At 39.2% G+C, this 14,171-nt stretch overlaps 1 protein-coding gene across 1 annotated transcript in view; it reads left to right on the forward strand.

Annotated features, from left to right (window-relative positions):
- Positions 1–14,171, forward strand: part of LOC124009801 (semaphorin-6B-like) — an 84,743-nt gene that overhangs the window by 39,203 nt on the left and 31,369 nt on the right. The window contains exon 2 of the mRNA XM_046321978.1: positions 12,416–12,539. Within this exon, the coding sequence (XP_046177934.1) occupies positions 12,416–12,539 (124 nt within the window). The remainder of the gene's footprint in view (positions 1–12,415; positions 12,540–14,171) is intronic.

The following is a 14,171-nucleotide window of genomic DNA, read 5'->3' on the forward strand; positions in this document are numbered from 1 at the left end:
GAGGGGTGGCCAGTCCTCTTCTGGCTTTGCCAGGTGGAGATTACAACAGAACATGGCCAAGATGTTCAAATGTTCACAAATGACCAGCATGGTTAAATAATATTAATCACAGTGAACAGGTTAGGGTTCCATAGCCACAGGCAGAACAGTTGAAACTGGAGCAGCAGCATGGCCAGGTGGACTGGGGACAACAAGGAGTCATCATGCTTTAAGCTCCCAAGATGGCGTAGCAGTAAGTCGTCCTGTCGTGTCGTGTCCCTTGTATATATTGTTTCTTTTTCGTTTTTACATATTTTTCTTCGCATATCTTTAAAAACAGTTTGCTAAACCTAAGCTTCCAAATACTCTCCTGCAACCCGCCTCACCCAATGTAGCCATTTTTTTCCTAAAGTATTTATATTTACTTAGGAACCGGAACCCCTCAACTGAAGCTAGCCAGCTAACCACCAGCTATGCTAGCGGTCTTCAGCTAACCGGTCATCAGCTAACCTTTAGCTCGGAAAGCTCTCACCAGTTCGAACAACGCGACGCTAACCAGAGCATAACGGACCTATTTATTTTTTATCCCCGGATTCCCACCGCAAACGGAACATTTTTCAGCTGGATCTTCACAACTAGCTATCTAGCTAAACCGCAACCCCGGATTATTACTCCTGGCTAGCGTTTCCACCCACTTAGCTTGAAGCTAGCCCGGCCAGAGCACTTGTGCTTACCACCGTAGCATACTCCTGGGCTACAATACCCGGGCCCACGACCGGCCTATCGATGTCACCGCATGAAGAGGAATAAACAGACTCACCCCATCGCGACGTCCCCCAAAGGCTAACTCTCTAGCCCTTGCTATCTCCTTGCTTGCTAATTCGGCCTGCTAACTGCTAGCTTGTTTAGCCCTGGTCCGCTAACTGCTACCTTGTTTACCCCCGGCCTACCAACTGTTAGCTTGTTAGCACAGGCCTGCTAACCGTCTGCATCGCCGCGTCCCAAACACTCATTGGACCCATATTTACTTTCTATCTCCTTTCGATTTTTAATTTGTTTATACCTTCCGGAAACCTGCCTCACCCAATGTGATACGGAATCGCTATTATTTTTAATTTTTAGAACACACTCAAGAACCTCCAGAAGCTAACCAGCTAACTAGCTACAAGCTATTTTGTCATTGTTAGTTTTTTAACCTGGATAACACTCGCCAGTCCAGCTTCCCTACCCCATCCACCGCTGCCCCCTGGACACTGATCACTTGGCTACATAGCTGATGCACGCTGGACTGTCCATTAATCACGGTACTCCATTCTGCTTGTTTGTTTTCTGTCGGCCCCGTTGCCTAGTCAATGCCATTTTAACTGCTGTTGTTGTGCTAGCTGATTAGCTGTTGTTGTCTCACCTACTGTTTTAGCTAGCTTTCCCAATTCAACACCTGTGATTACTGTATGCCTCGCTGTATGTCTCTCTCAAATGTCAATATGCCTTGTATACTGTTGTTCAGGTTAGTTATCATTGTTTTAGTTCACAATGGAGCCCCTAGTTCCACTCTTCATACCCCTGATACCTCCTTTGTCCCACCTCCCACACATGCGGTGACCTCACCCATTACAACCAGCATGTCCAGAGATACAACCTCTCTCATCATCACCCAGTGCCTGGGCTTACCTCCGCTGTACCCGCACGCCGCCATACCCCTGTCTGCGCATTATGCCCTGAATATATTCTACCATGCCCAGAAACCTGCTCCTCTTATTCTCTGTCCCCAACACTCCAGGCGACCAGTTTTGATAGCCTTTAGCCGCACCCTCATACTACGCCTTCTCTGTTCCGCGGGTGATGTGAAGGTAAAGCCAGGCCCTGCTTGTCCCCAGGCCCCCGCATTTGTTGACTTCTGTGATCGAAAAAGCCTTGGTTTCATGCATGTCGACATCGGAAGCCTCCTCCCTAAGTTTGTTTTACTCACTGCTTTAGCACACTCTGCTAACCCTGATGTCTTTGCCGTGTCTGAATCCTGGCTCAGGAAGGCCACCAAAAATTCAGAGATTTCCATACCCAACTATAACATCTTCCATCAAGATAGAACTGCCAAAGGGGGAGGAGTTGCAGTCTACTACTCCAGCATAAATACTGGAGGCTGAGACAGGAGGGGTCAGGAGACACTGTGGCCCCGTCCGATGATACCCCCAGACAGGGCCAAACAGGCAGGATATAACCCCACCCACATTGCCAAAGCACAGCCCCCACATCACTAGAGGGACATTTTCAACCACCAACTTACCATCCTGAGACAAGGCCGTGTATAGCCCACAAAGAGCTCCGCCACGGCACAACCCAAGGGGGGGGGCGCCAACCCAGACAGGAAGACTACGTCAGTGACTCAACCCATTCAAGTGACACACCCCTCCTAGGGACGGCATGGAAGAGCACCAGTAAGCCAGTGACTCAGCCACTGTAATAGGGTTTGAGGCAGAGAATCCCAGTGGAGAGAGGGGAACCGGCCAGGCAGAGACAGCAAGGGTGGTTCGTTGCTCCAGTGCCTCTCCGTTCAACTTCACACTCCTGGGCCAGACTACACTCAATCATAGGACCTACTGAAGAGATGAGTCTTCAATAACCAAGTCTGCGTCTCTCACATGGGTAGGCAGACCATTCCATAAAAATGGATCTATGGGAGAAAGCCCTGCCTCCAGCTGTTTGCTTAAAAATTCTAGAGACAATTAGGAGGCCTGCATCTTGTGACCGCAGTGTACAAGTGTAGGTATGTTCGCAGGACCAAATCGGAAAGATAGTTAGGAGCAAGCCCTTAAAATGCTTTGTATGTTAGCAATAAAACCTTGAAATCAGCCCTTGCCTTATCAGGAAGAATCTTTGTGCAGTGCCATCCCTTGATGCAGAACATTTTGACTGCTTATAATGGACATTTTGGGTTTGGCTTTCATTCACATGATTCAAACTCTCTACAATGAGCCTTTTTCTCGAGTTCTAACTGGTAACGATCCTTTCCGCAGTTGAGGGTGCAAAGAGGCTCAAGACAAGGTTGTCCAATATCCCCAATTCTATTTGCCTTGTCTCTTGAGCCTCTTAGTCTGAGACTAAGTCCAAAGGTATGTCCTATTAGTATTAAAGGTACTGTCCATTATATTTCCTTGTATACAGATGATGTTCTAAATTTATTTTCAAATATTTCTAACTCTATACCTCATGCTCCTAAATTATTTGAGGCTTTTGGTTTCTCTTTGGGATATAAGGTAAATTGGTCCAAGTCCATATTAATACCCCTAAATCCTGCAGCTGAGGAGTCTTCTCTCCTCACAACACTCACTCTCCAATCAAATCCAATGGGTTTCACCTAACTGGGGATCAAAATCCACCCAATATTCCACCTAATGTTAAAGACAATTGCTCATCTGCTATTGGGAAAGTTAAAGAGGACTCGGCCCATTGGTCTCCCTTACACATTACACTTACACAGGGTAGAATGTTCAGTGATTGAGATGAACATTCTTCTTTGCTTACATTGTTTTATATGCTTCCCATCCCCCCCCCCCCTTTTCAATATTTCAAAGAAATGTATACCTTGTGCAAGAAAGACAAATGACCCAGAACACCCTGCAGTGCATTGACCCATTTGGTGGACTGGCTCTAAATCATTTTGAATTATATGACTTTTTATTCAATTTGAGATTTCTGAAAATCTGTCTAAATCCCACTAATCAGGCTGCATGTCATTCTATCGTTGAGGCTTTAATAAAACACATTAGTCTATCAGATTTCTTATTCTCTGTTTGTAAACAAAAATCTATACTGGGCATTCGGAAAGTATTCAGACCCCTTGACTTTTTCCACATTTTGTTACGTTACAGCCTTATTCTAAAATGTATTAAATATTTTTTATATACACACAATATCCCATAATGACAAAGCGAGAACAGTTTTTTTTTTGTGCAAATTTCTTAAAAATAAAAATCATGAATACCTTATTTACATAAGTATTCAGACCCTCTTGCACTCTTGGTTTAGTCGGGACCTATGAACATATGTTTTGGGAATATCCAGTGGTCTCTGATCTCTGGACATTATTACACCTTTGTGAAATAAAACAACACAATAACTTGCATTACCCGAAGCAGTTACAAACAATACAAAAATACAAATCCTCAAATAAATATTTAAAATGTGCGACAGGGGGACAAGTGTCTCAAGTTTAAGTTCAGTCTGCAGACTATTCCATAAGCAAGGAGTGTAACAGGAAAAGGCAGCCATACCCAACTCTGTGGAAATCGCATCGGCCTCAAGTGTAATCCATGCTTTAGACCTGGTTTTAGGAATTATAATTCTAACGTTGATGAGTGATGATAAATAACAGAGTAGTTTATTCATACAGTACCAGTCAAAAGTTTGGATACACCTACTCATTCAAGGGCCATGAAGCTGGTTGAGAGAAGGCCAAGAGTGTGCCAAACTGTCATCAAGGCAAAGGGTGGCTACTCTGAAGAATCTCAAATTATAAAATATATTTTTATTTGTTTTTATACTTGGTTACTACATGATTCCATGTGTTATTTCATCAATTTGATGTTTTCACTATTATTCTACAATGTCGAAAATAGTAAAAATAAAGAAAAACCCTTGAATGAGTAGGTGTGTCCAAACTTTTGACTGGTACTGTACGTTAAATACCTTCTTCACACCTTGATAGAGGTAAATGTACCTGTGTCACCTAATCTGTTTCCACTGGGAAATACTTGTGACAATCTATTGGATTAGATGAAATTGAAAATGTCCATGTGTGCCCTATCAGCTGCCAAAAAGGCAATTCTAAAAAATATATTTGAATTCTTCCTGTAAAATGAACTTTTTGAACATTATTATTCTAGATAAATCTGCAGCTAAGCTGCATGGTGCAACTGTATAACCTCTAGTGGGCTGGTCAAATGCCACCTCCACCATCAAAGACCTTTGTTAGGTACCCCTCATGTAATATTATTTCTTAATTGTTGTATCTTGAATTTTCAAAAGCGACATTGGATGAAAATTATTAAAGAGAAATGAACATCTGGCAACAACACTGGTGGACATTCCTGCAGTCAGCATGCCAATTGCATGCTCCCTCAAAACTTTAGATATCTGTGGCATTGTGTTGTGTGACAAAACTGCACATTTTAGAGTGTACTTTTATTGTCCCTAGCACAAGGTTCACCTGTGCAATGCTTATGAGGTTTAATCAGATTCTTGATATGCCACACCTCTCAGGTAGATGGATAATCTTGGCAAAGGAGAAATGCTCACTAACAGGGATGTAAACTAATTTGTTCACAACATTTGAGAGACATAAGCTTTTTGTTCATATGGAACATTTCTGATATATTTTCTTTCAGCTCATGAAATATGGGATCAACACTTTACATGTTGCATTCATATGTTTGTTCAGTACACACACACACACACAGAGAAAGTATTCAGACACCTTGACTTTTTGTTACATTACAGCCTTATTCTAAAATGGATAAAAAATATTTTTCCCCCTCATCAATCTACACACCTCAATGACAAAGCAAAAACAGGTTTTTAGAAATGTTTGCAAAATGTATAAAAAATAAAAAGCTGAAATATTACACTTACATAAGAATTCAGACCCTTTACTCAGTACTGTGTTGAAGCATCGTTGGCAGCGATTACAGCCTTGAGTCTTCTTGGGTATGGCGCTACAAGCTTGGCACACCTTGTATTTTGGGAGTTTCTCCCATTCTTCTCTGCAGATCCTCTTAATCTCTGTCAGGTTGGATGGGGAGAGTTGCTGCACAGATATTTTCAGGTCTCTCCAGAGATGTTAGATTGGGTTCAAGTCCGGGCTCTAGCTGGGCCACTCAAGAACATTCAGAGACTTGTCCCGAAGTCACTCCTGCGTTGTCTTAGCTTTGTTCTTAGGGTCGTTGTCCTGTTGGAAGGTGAATCTTTGCGCCAGTCTAAGGTCCTGACCACTCTGGAGCAGGTTTTCACGTAGGGGGGAACGGTGGGAGGAAGACTAGTCAAGAGACTAGTCAGGATCAATGGATTACATATTTTTTTTCCCTCATCAATGTACACAAAATGTACACTCTGTACTCTGTACTTTGCTCCTGTCAGAGTGACCACTGGGTTCTTGGTCACCTCCCTGACCAAGGCCCTTCGCCCCTGAATGCTCAGATTGGATGGGCAGCCAGCTCTAGGAAGAATCTTAGTGGTTCCAAACTTCTTCCATTTAAGAATGATGGAGGCCACTGTGTTCTTGGGGACCTTCCATTCTGCAGAAATGTTTTGGTACCCTTTCCCAGATCTGAGCCTCGACACCATCCTGTCTCGGGGCTGTATGGACAATTCCTTAAACCTCAATGGCTTGGTTTTGCTCTGACATATACTGTCAACTGTAGGACCTTATAGAGACAGGTGTGTGCCTTTCCAAATCATGTCCAATCAATTGAATTTACCACAGGTGGACTCCAATCAAGTTGAAGAAACAGCTTAAGGATGATCAATGGAAACAGGATGCACCTGAGCTCAATTTCGAGTCTCATAGCAAAGGGTCTGAATACTCGTGTAAATAATGTTCTGTTTTTTATTTGAAATAAATTTGCAAACATTTCTAAAAATCTGTTATGGGGTATTATGTGTACATTGATGAGGGAAAAAATTATTTAATCCATTTTAGAATAAGGCTTTAATGTAATTAAATGTGGAAAAATGTCAAGGTGTCAGAATCATTTCCAAATGCACTGTATAAACATGTGTTTTTAAAGAAACAGTGCAATGAGCTGAAACGAGCCACCTACAGTTCCCAACATGGCAGCTTCTTGTCATTGTTGCTAGTTTTACTGACCGTTCAGGATCATAATAACGCACGCTTTCCAGCCACATCGATGTGCAGATCATTTTCGGGAAGTTGTCAGCCAACCCGTTTATATGTCTCTTTTTCTTATCGTATCGCTCTATCCACACTTCCATCACCTTCTCATAAAAATTATTCAAGATATTTTCTACCCTCTCCTTTCCTCCACTCTTTTAATTTCCTTTGATCTCCTCTCCTCTCCTCTCCTCTCCTCTTCTCTTCTCTTCTCTCCTCTCCTTTCCTCCCCTGTCCTCTCCTCACATCCTCCCTCCATCTTCCTCCATCATCTCTCCTATAGTGCCTTCAGAAAGTATTACAGCCTGATTTCAAAATGTATTAAATATATTAAATATTTCACCAAACTACACACAATAGCCCATAATGACAAGGTAAAAACATATTTTTAGACAGTTTTGCAAATATATTGAAAATTAAGTACAGAAATATCTAATTTACATACAGTACCAGTCAAACGTTATATATATACAGTACCAGTCAAACGTTATCTATATATATATACAGTAGCAGTCAAACGTTATATATATACAGTACCAGTCAAACGTTATCTATATATATATATACAGTACCAGTCAAACGTTATATATATATATATATATATATATATATATATATATATATATATATATATATATATATATATATATATATACAGTACCAGTCAAACGTTATATATATACAGTACCAGTCAAACGTTATATATATATATATATATATATACAGTACCAGTCAAACGTTATATGTATACAGTACCAGTCAAACGTTATATATATATATATATATACAGTACCAGTCAAACGTTATATATATACAGTACCAGTCAAACGTTATATATATATATATATATATATATATATATATATACAGTACCAGTCAAACGTTATCTATATACAGTACCAGTCAAACGTTATCTATATACAGTACCAGTCAAACGTATATATATATATATATATATATATATATATATATATATATATATATATATATATATATACAGTACCAGTCAAACGTTATCTATATACAGTACCAGTCAAACGTTATATATATATATATACAGTACCAGTCAAACGTTTTATATATATACAGTACCAGTCAAACGTTATCTATATATATATATACAGTACCAGTCAAACGTTATATATATATATATATATATATACAGTACCAGTCAAACGTTATATATATATATATATATATATATACAGTACCAGTCAAACGTTATATATATATATATATATATATATATATATATATATATATATATATATATATATATATATATATATATATATACAGTACCAGTCAAACGTTATATATATACAGTACCAGTCAAACGTTATATATATATATATATATATACAGTACCAGTCAAACGTTATATGTATACAGTACCAGTCAAACGTTATATATATATATATATACAGTACCAGTCAAACGTTATATATATACAGTACCAGTCAAACGTTATATATATATATATATATATATATATATATATATATACAGTACCAGTCAAACGTTATATATATACAGTACCAGTCAAACGTTATATATATATATATATATACAGTACCAGTCAAACGTTATATATATATATATATACAGTACCAGTCAAACGTATATATATATATATATATATATATATATATATATATATATATATATATATACAGTACCAGTCAAACGTTATATATATATATATATATATATATATATATATATATATATATATATATATATATATATATATATATATATATATATATATATATATACAGTACCAGTCAAACGTTATATATATATATATATACAGTACCAGTCAAACGTTATATATATATATATATATACAGTACCAGTCAAACGTTATATATATATATATACAGTACCAGTCAAACGTTATATATATATATATATACAGTACCAGTCAAACGTTATATATATATATATATATATATATATATATATATATATATATATATATATATATATATATATATATATATACAGTACCAGTCAAACGTTATATATATATATATATACAGTACCAGTCAAACGTTATATATATATATATATATACAGTACCAGTCAAACGTTATATATATATATATACAGTACCAGTCAAACGTTATATATATATATATATACAGTACCAGTCAAACGTTATATATATACAGTACCAGTCAAACGTTATATATATATATATACAGTACCAGTCAAACGTTATATATATATATATACAGTACCAGTCAAACGTTATATATATACAGTACCAGTCAAACGTTATATATATATATATATATACAGTACCAGTCAAACGTTATATATATATATATATACAGTACCAGTCAAACGTTATATATATACAGTACCAGTCAAACGTTATATATATATATATACAGTACCAGTCAAACGTTATATATATATATATACAGTACCAGTCAAACGTTATATATATACAGTACCAGTCAAACGTTATATATATATATATACAGTACCAGTCAAACGTTATATATATATATATACAGTACCAGTCAAACGTCATGTAGTAACCACAAAAGTGTTAAACAAATCAAAATATAGCCACCCTTTGCCTTGATGACAGCTTTGCACAGACTATTGTGTGTAGGCTAGTGAGAAAAATAACTAAATTCAATCTATTTTAAATTCAGGCTGAAACACAACAAAAAGTGGAAAAAGTCAAGGGGTGTGAATACTTTCCGAAGGCACTGTATATCCCTCAATTATTATCCCCAGACAAAGAGAAGTTGTTATTTTCATAGCACTGAATGCTTGGTACAGGCGTGAAACAGCAGTGGGTGAGACCTGGTGTAGAGTAAGTGGAGCTGTAGCTTTGTGCAGGGCTGGGGTCAAGTTCATTACAGTTAGAGAAAAATCATTCATCAAATTAAATGGCTCTCCTATTTTCCCCCGATAAAGTTTTTCGTAAAGAATTTCAATAAAATTCTTGAATTGACTGAGTTGAAATGCGCCTGATACCTTAGAGTGTCAGCCAATCTCTCTCATTATTTATGTGTGGCAGTAAGTCAGCTCTTGTTTACTAAAGAGCAATCCGTTGATTGATGCATTGCTGGGTGGATGCCCACATTTCACTGTTTCACCCCTGCAGTGTGTGTGTGTGTGTGTGTGTGTGTGTGTGTGTGTGTGTGTGTGTGTGTGTGTGTGCGTGCGTGCGTGCATGCGTGCGTGCGTGCGTGCGTGTGTGCGTGCGTGCATGTGTGTGTGCGTGCGTATGTACGTGCGTGCGTATACGTGTATGTGATAGAGACGGTGAAAGAGAAGTTTGTCTGGATAAGAGCCTCAACTGAATGACTAGTATTGTTGTGCATTACCAAGCATTGGGTTCTATAGAATACATTACCAAGCATTGGGTTCTATAGAACAGATTACAAAGCATTGGGTTCTATAGAACAGATTACAAAGCATTGGGTTCTATAGAGTACATTACCAAGCATTGGGTTCTATAGAATACATTACCAAGCATTGGGTTCTATAGAACAGATTACAAAGCATTGGGTTCTATAGAACAGATTACAAAGCATTGGGTTCTATAGAGTACATTACCAAGCATTGGGTTCTATAGAGTACATTACCAAGCATTGGGTTCTATAGAATACATTAACAAGCATTGGGTTCTATAGAGTACATTACCAAGCATTGGGTTCTATAGAGTACATTAACAAGCATTGGGTTCTATAGAGTACATTACCAAGCATTGGGTTCTATAGAATACATTACCAAGCATTGGGTTCTATAGAGTACATTACCAAGCATTGGGTTCTATAGAGTACATTACCAAGCATTGGGTTCTATAGAATATATTACCAAGCATTGGGTTCTATAGAATACATTACCAAGCATTGGGTTCTATAGAATACATTACCAAGCATTGGGCTCTATAGAATAGATTACCAAGCATTGGGCTCTATAGAATAGATTACCAAGCATTGGGCTCTATAGAATAGATTACCAAGCATCGGGTTCTATAGAATATATTACAAAGCATTGGGCTATTTAGAGTACATTACAAAGAATTGGGCTCTATAGAGTACATTACAAGGCATTGGACTCTATGGACTACATTACCAAACATTGGGCTCTATAGAGTACATTACCAAGCCTTGGGCTCGATGGAGTACATTATCAAGCATATGGCTCTATAGAGTACACTAACTAGCATTGGACTCTATAGAGTACATTACCAAGCATTGGGCTCTATAGAGTACATTACCAAGCATTGGGCTCTATAGAGTACATTACCAAGCATTGGGCTCTATAGAGTACATTACCAAGCATTGGGCTCTATAGAGTACATTACCAAGCATTGGGCTCTATAGAGTACATTACCAAGCATTGGGCTCTATAGAGTACATTACCAAGCATTGGGCTCTATAGAGTACATTACCAAGCATTGGGCTCTATAGAGTACATTACCAAGCATTGGGCTCTATAGAGTACATTACCAAGCATTGGGCTCTATAGAGTACATTACCAAGCATCGGGCTCTATAGAGTACATTACCAAGCATTGGGCTCTATAGAGTACATTACCAAGCATTGGGCTCTATAGAGTACATTACCAAGCATTGGGCTCTATAGAGTACATTACCAAGCATTGGGCTCTATAGAGTACATTACCAAGCATTGGGCTCTATAGAGTACATTACCAAGCATTGGGCTCTATAGAGTACATTACCAAGCATTGGGCTCTATGGAGTACATTATCAAGCATTGAGCTCTATAGAGTACATTACCAAGCATTGGGCTCTATAGAGTACATTACCAAGCATCGGGCTCTATAGAGTACATTACCAAGCATTGGGCTCTATAGAGTACATTACCAAGCATTGGGCTCTATAGAGTACATTACCAAGCATTGGGCTCTATAGAGTACATTACCAAGCATTGGGCTCTATAGAGTACATTACCAAGCATTGGGCTCTATAGAGTACATTACCAAGCATTGGGCTCTATAGAGTACATTACCAAGCATTGGGCTCTATAGAGTACATTACCAAGCATTGGGCTCTATAGAGTACATGGAGATATTGTCCAACTTATCTGTGACTTCCCTCTGTTCTCCAGCTGCCTTCAGTCTTTCACTTTTTGGGGGGGTTTGCTATAGGGCCCAGCTTCTCTGTTATATAGGATGTTATTGTGTATGACACTGTAGGGTTCCCTCCATAGCAGTAGCCACTTCTCTCTATATAGGACTCTGGGGTGGTATTTGGCTTAGGTCACCGTGTTCAGCTGGAAATGCTCAACAATGTGTAGCCATTCTAAACAATAGGGCACATTGCATTTAATTTGTAACAGCCAGTGTACGCTGCTCTGTGGACCATACTTTAGGTGCCAGGTCATTTGACCCTGCCTGAGTGCATGCGTACATGTGTGTGTGCCCGTGTATGCAACCTATTGCAATCAATATCTCTCTACACCACCTATATAATGTACGGTGTGATTTGCAACTATAGGACTGGTCACTGATTATTCTCTCTTCTCTCTCTCCTCTCTTTCTTTCCCTTTCTAGTGCCCGTGCTGTGCTGCCATGACAACCATGGCCCCTCCCCTCACGTTTCTCCTCCTTCTCCTCCGATTGGCTCACAGTTCTTTCCCAGAGGAGCCCGGTCCGCTCAGCTACGCTCCCTTAGAGGGTATGTGTCCTTCTCATTGTGTGTGTGTGTGTGTGTGTGTGTGTGTGTGTGTGTGTGTGTGTGTGTGTGTGTGTGTGTGTGTGTGTGTGTGTGTGTGTGTGTGTGTGTGTGTGTGTGTGTGTGTGTGTGTGTGTGTGTGTGTGTGTGTGTGTGTGTGTGTGTGTGTGACATTCAGAGGGTGAATGGGCAAGGCAACAAATGTAAGGGCCTTTGAACGGGGTACGGTGGTAGGTGCCAGGCGCACCGGTTTGTGTCAAGAACTGCAACGCTTCTGGATTTTTCACACTCAACAGTTTCCCGTGTGTCTCAAGAATGGTCCACCACCCAAAGGGCATCCAGCCAACTTGACACAACTGTGGGAAGCATTGGAGTCAACATGGTCCAGCTTCCTCGTGGAATGCTTTCGACACGTTGTTCAGTCATGCCTTGATGAATTGAGGCTGTTCTGAGGGCAAAAGGAGGGGTGTAACCATAGCTGCGGGAAGTAGGGGGGCTGAGGGTGCTGCAGGACCCTCTGAAAAATATTGGAATCAAAAATATATACATTTTTTTCTCACAAAGTGGTGCACTGGGCCTTTACTAGTATTAGCAAACCAATGTAGATGTCTGTAGTGCAGGCCAAAACTATTTCTCAGCATCTCCGCTTTAGCAAGAAAGTTACTTGTATAATGAAGAACAGTATCTTGCAGGATTCAATAGTTGGAATTGTAAGAGTTGTTGCCCAGTCCCTTTCTCTGTGATTCTGTCATTCTAATGGAATCCAGAAAGAACAAAACTCTGTTCTCAAACATTTACATCAAAAGGTGCAAATTTATGGGCAAAGACATAAAACATCCACATCAAATTAAATAGTTTTCTTGATCAAATAATATGGAAGACAACCACTTTTTGTGCAGTATTCATTTTCCGTCCTTACAAACCACTTAATGTAAATGTATATTACTGTATTGTACATAGGGTGGTCATCGAGGTTTGTACCTGTAGACTCCATAACCATGAAGAAATGACCAATACAGTAATTGAGTACATCAAGTGGTTTGTGATGATATCAGACCGATATAGACGTCTTCAGCACAGTCATTATTTTTTGCTCACCCCCCCATAAAAAACACAGCACCACCACCACCAAACTACTTCCTGCGGCTATGGCTGAAACTCAATATTAGGAAGGTGTTCTTAATTTTTCAGTATACTCAGTGTGTGTATGTGTTTCTTTGGCCCGTATGCGTTTGTGTATGTATGGTATCTGTGCTGAATGACCCTTGGTGGATCACAGTATTCCATCAGGCCAGAAAGGTCAGGGGTCACAGCCTTGGTCTGGAGCTGTTTTAACACGAAACAACCGTGTCACGGAGATAGATTGCAGAAGCACTGGGAAATGTGTTTTTCCTTGAGTATGTGAACAAAATATATAATGCTCTCCTCTCCTCCTCTCCTTCGATTTAATATTATGGAGCTGCTATCTGAGGTCATTGCTTTGTTGCTGTTTTACTGCATATCTGATTGAGCATCAACCTAGTTCAAGAGGAGGGGGGTGTGAGAGGTGGAGAGAGAGAGACATGGGAGGACAGAGAGAAAAAGAGAGCAATCGAAGGAGGGAGGAGGTAGATAGTCAGAGAGGTGGAGATGGAA

Source organism: Oncorhynchus gorbuscha, linkage group LG22 (genome assembly GCF_021184085.1).
Source record: "Oncorhynchus gorbuscha isolate QuinsamMale2020 ecotype Even-year linkage group LG22, OgorEven_v1.0, whole genome shotgun sequence".
Classification (NCBI taxonomy): Eukaryota; Metazoa; Chordata; class Actinopteri; order Salmoniformes; family Salmonidae; genus Oncorhynchus; species Oncorhynchus gorbuscha.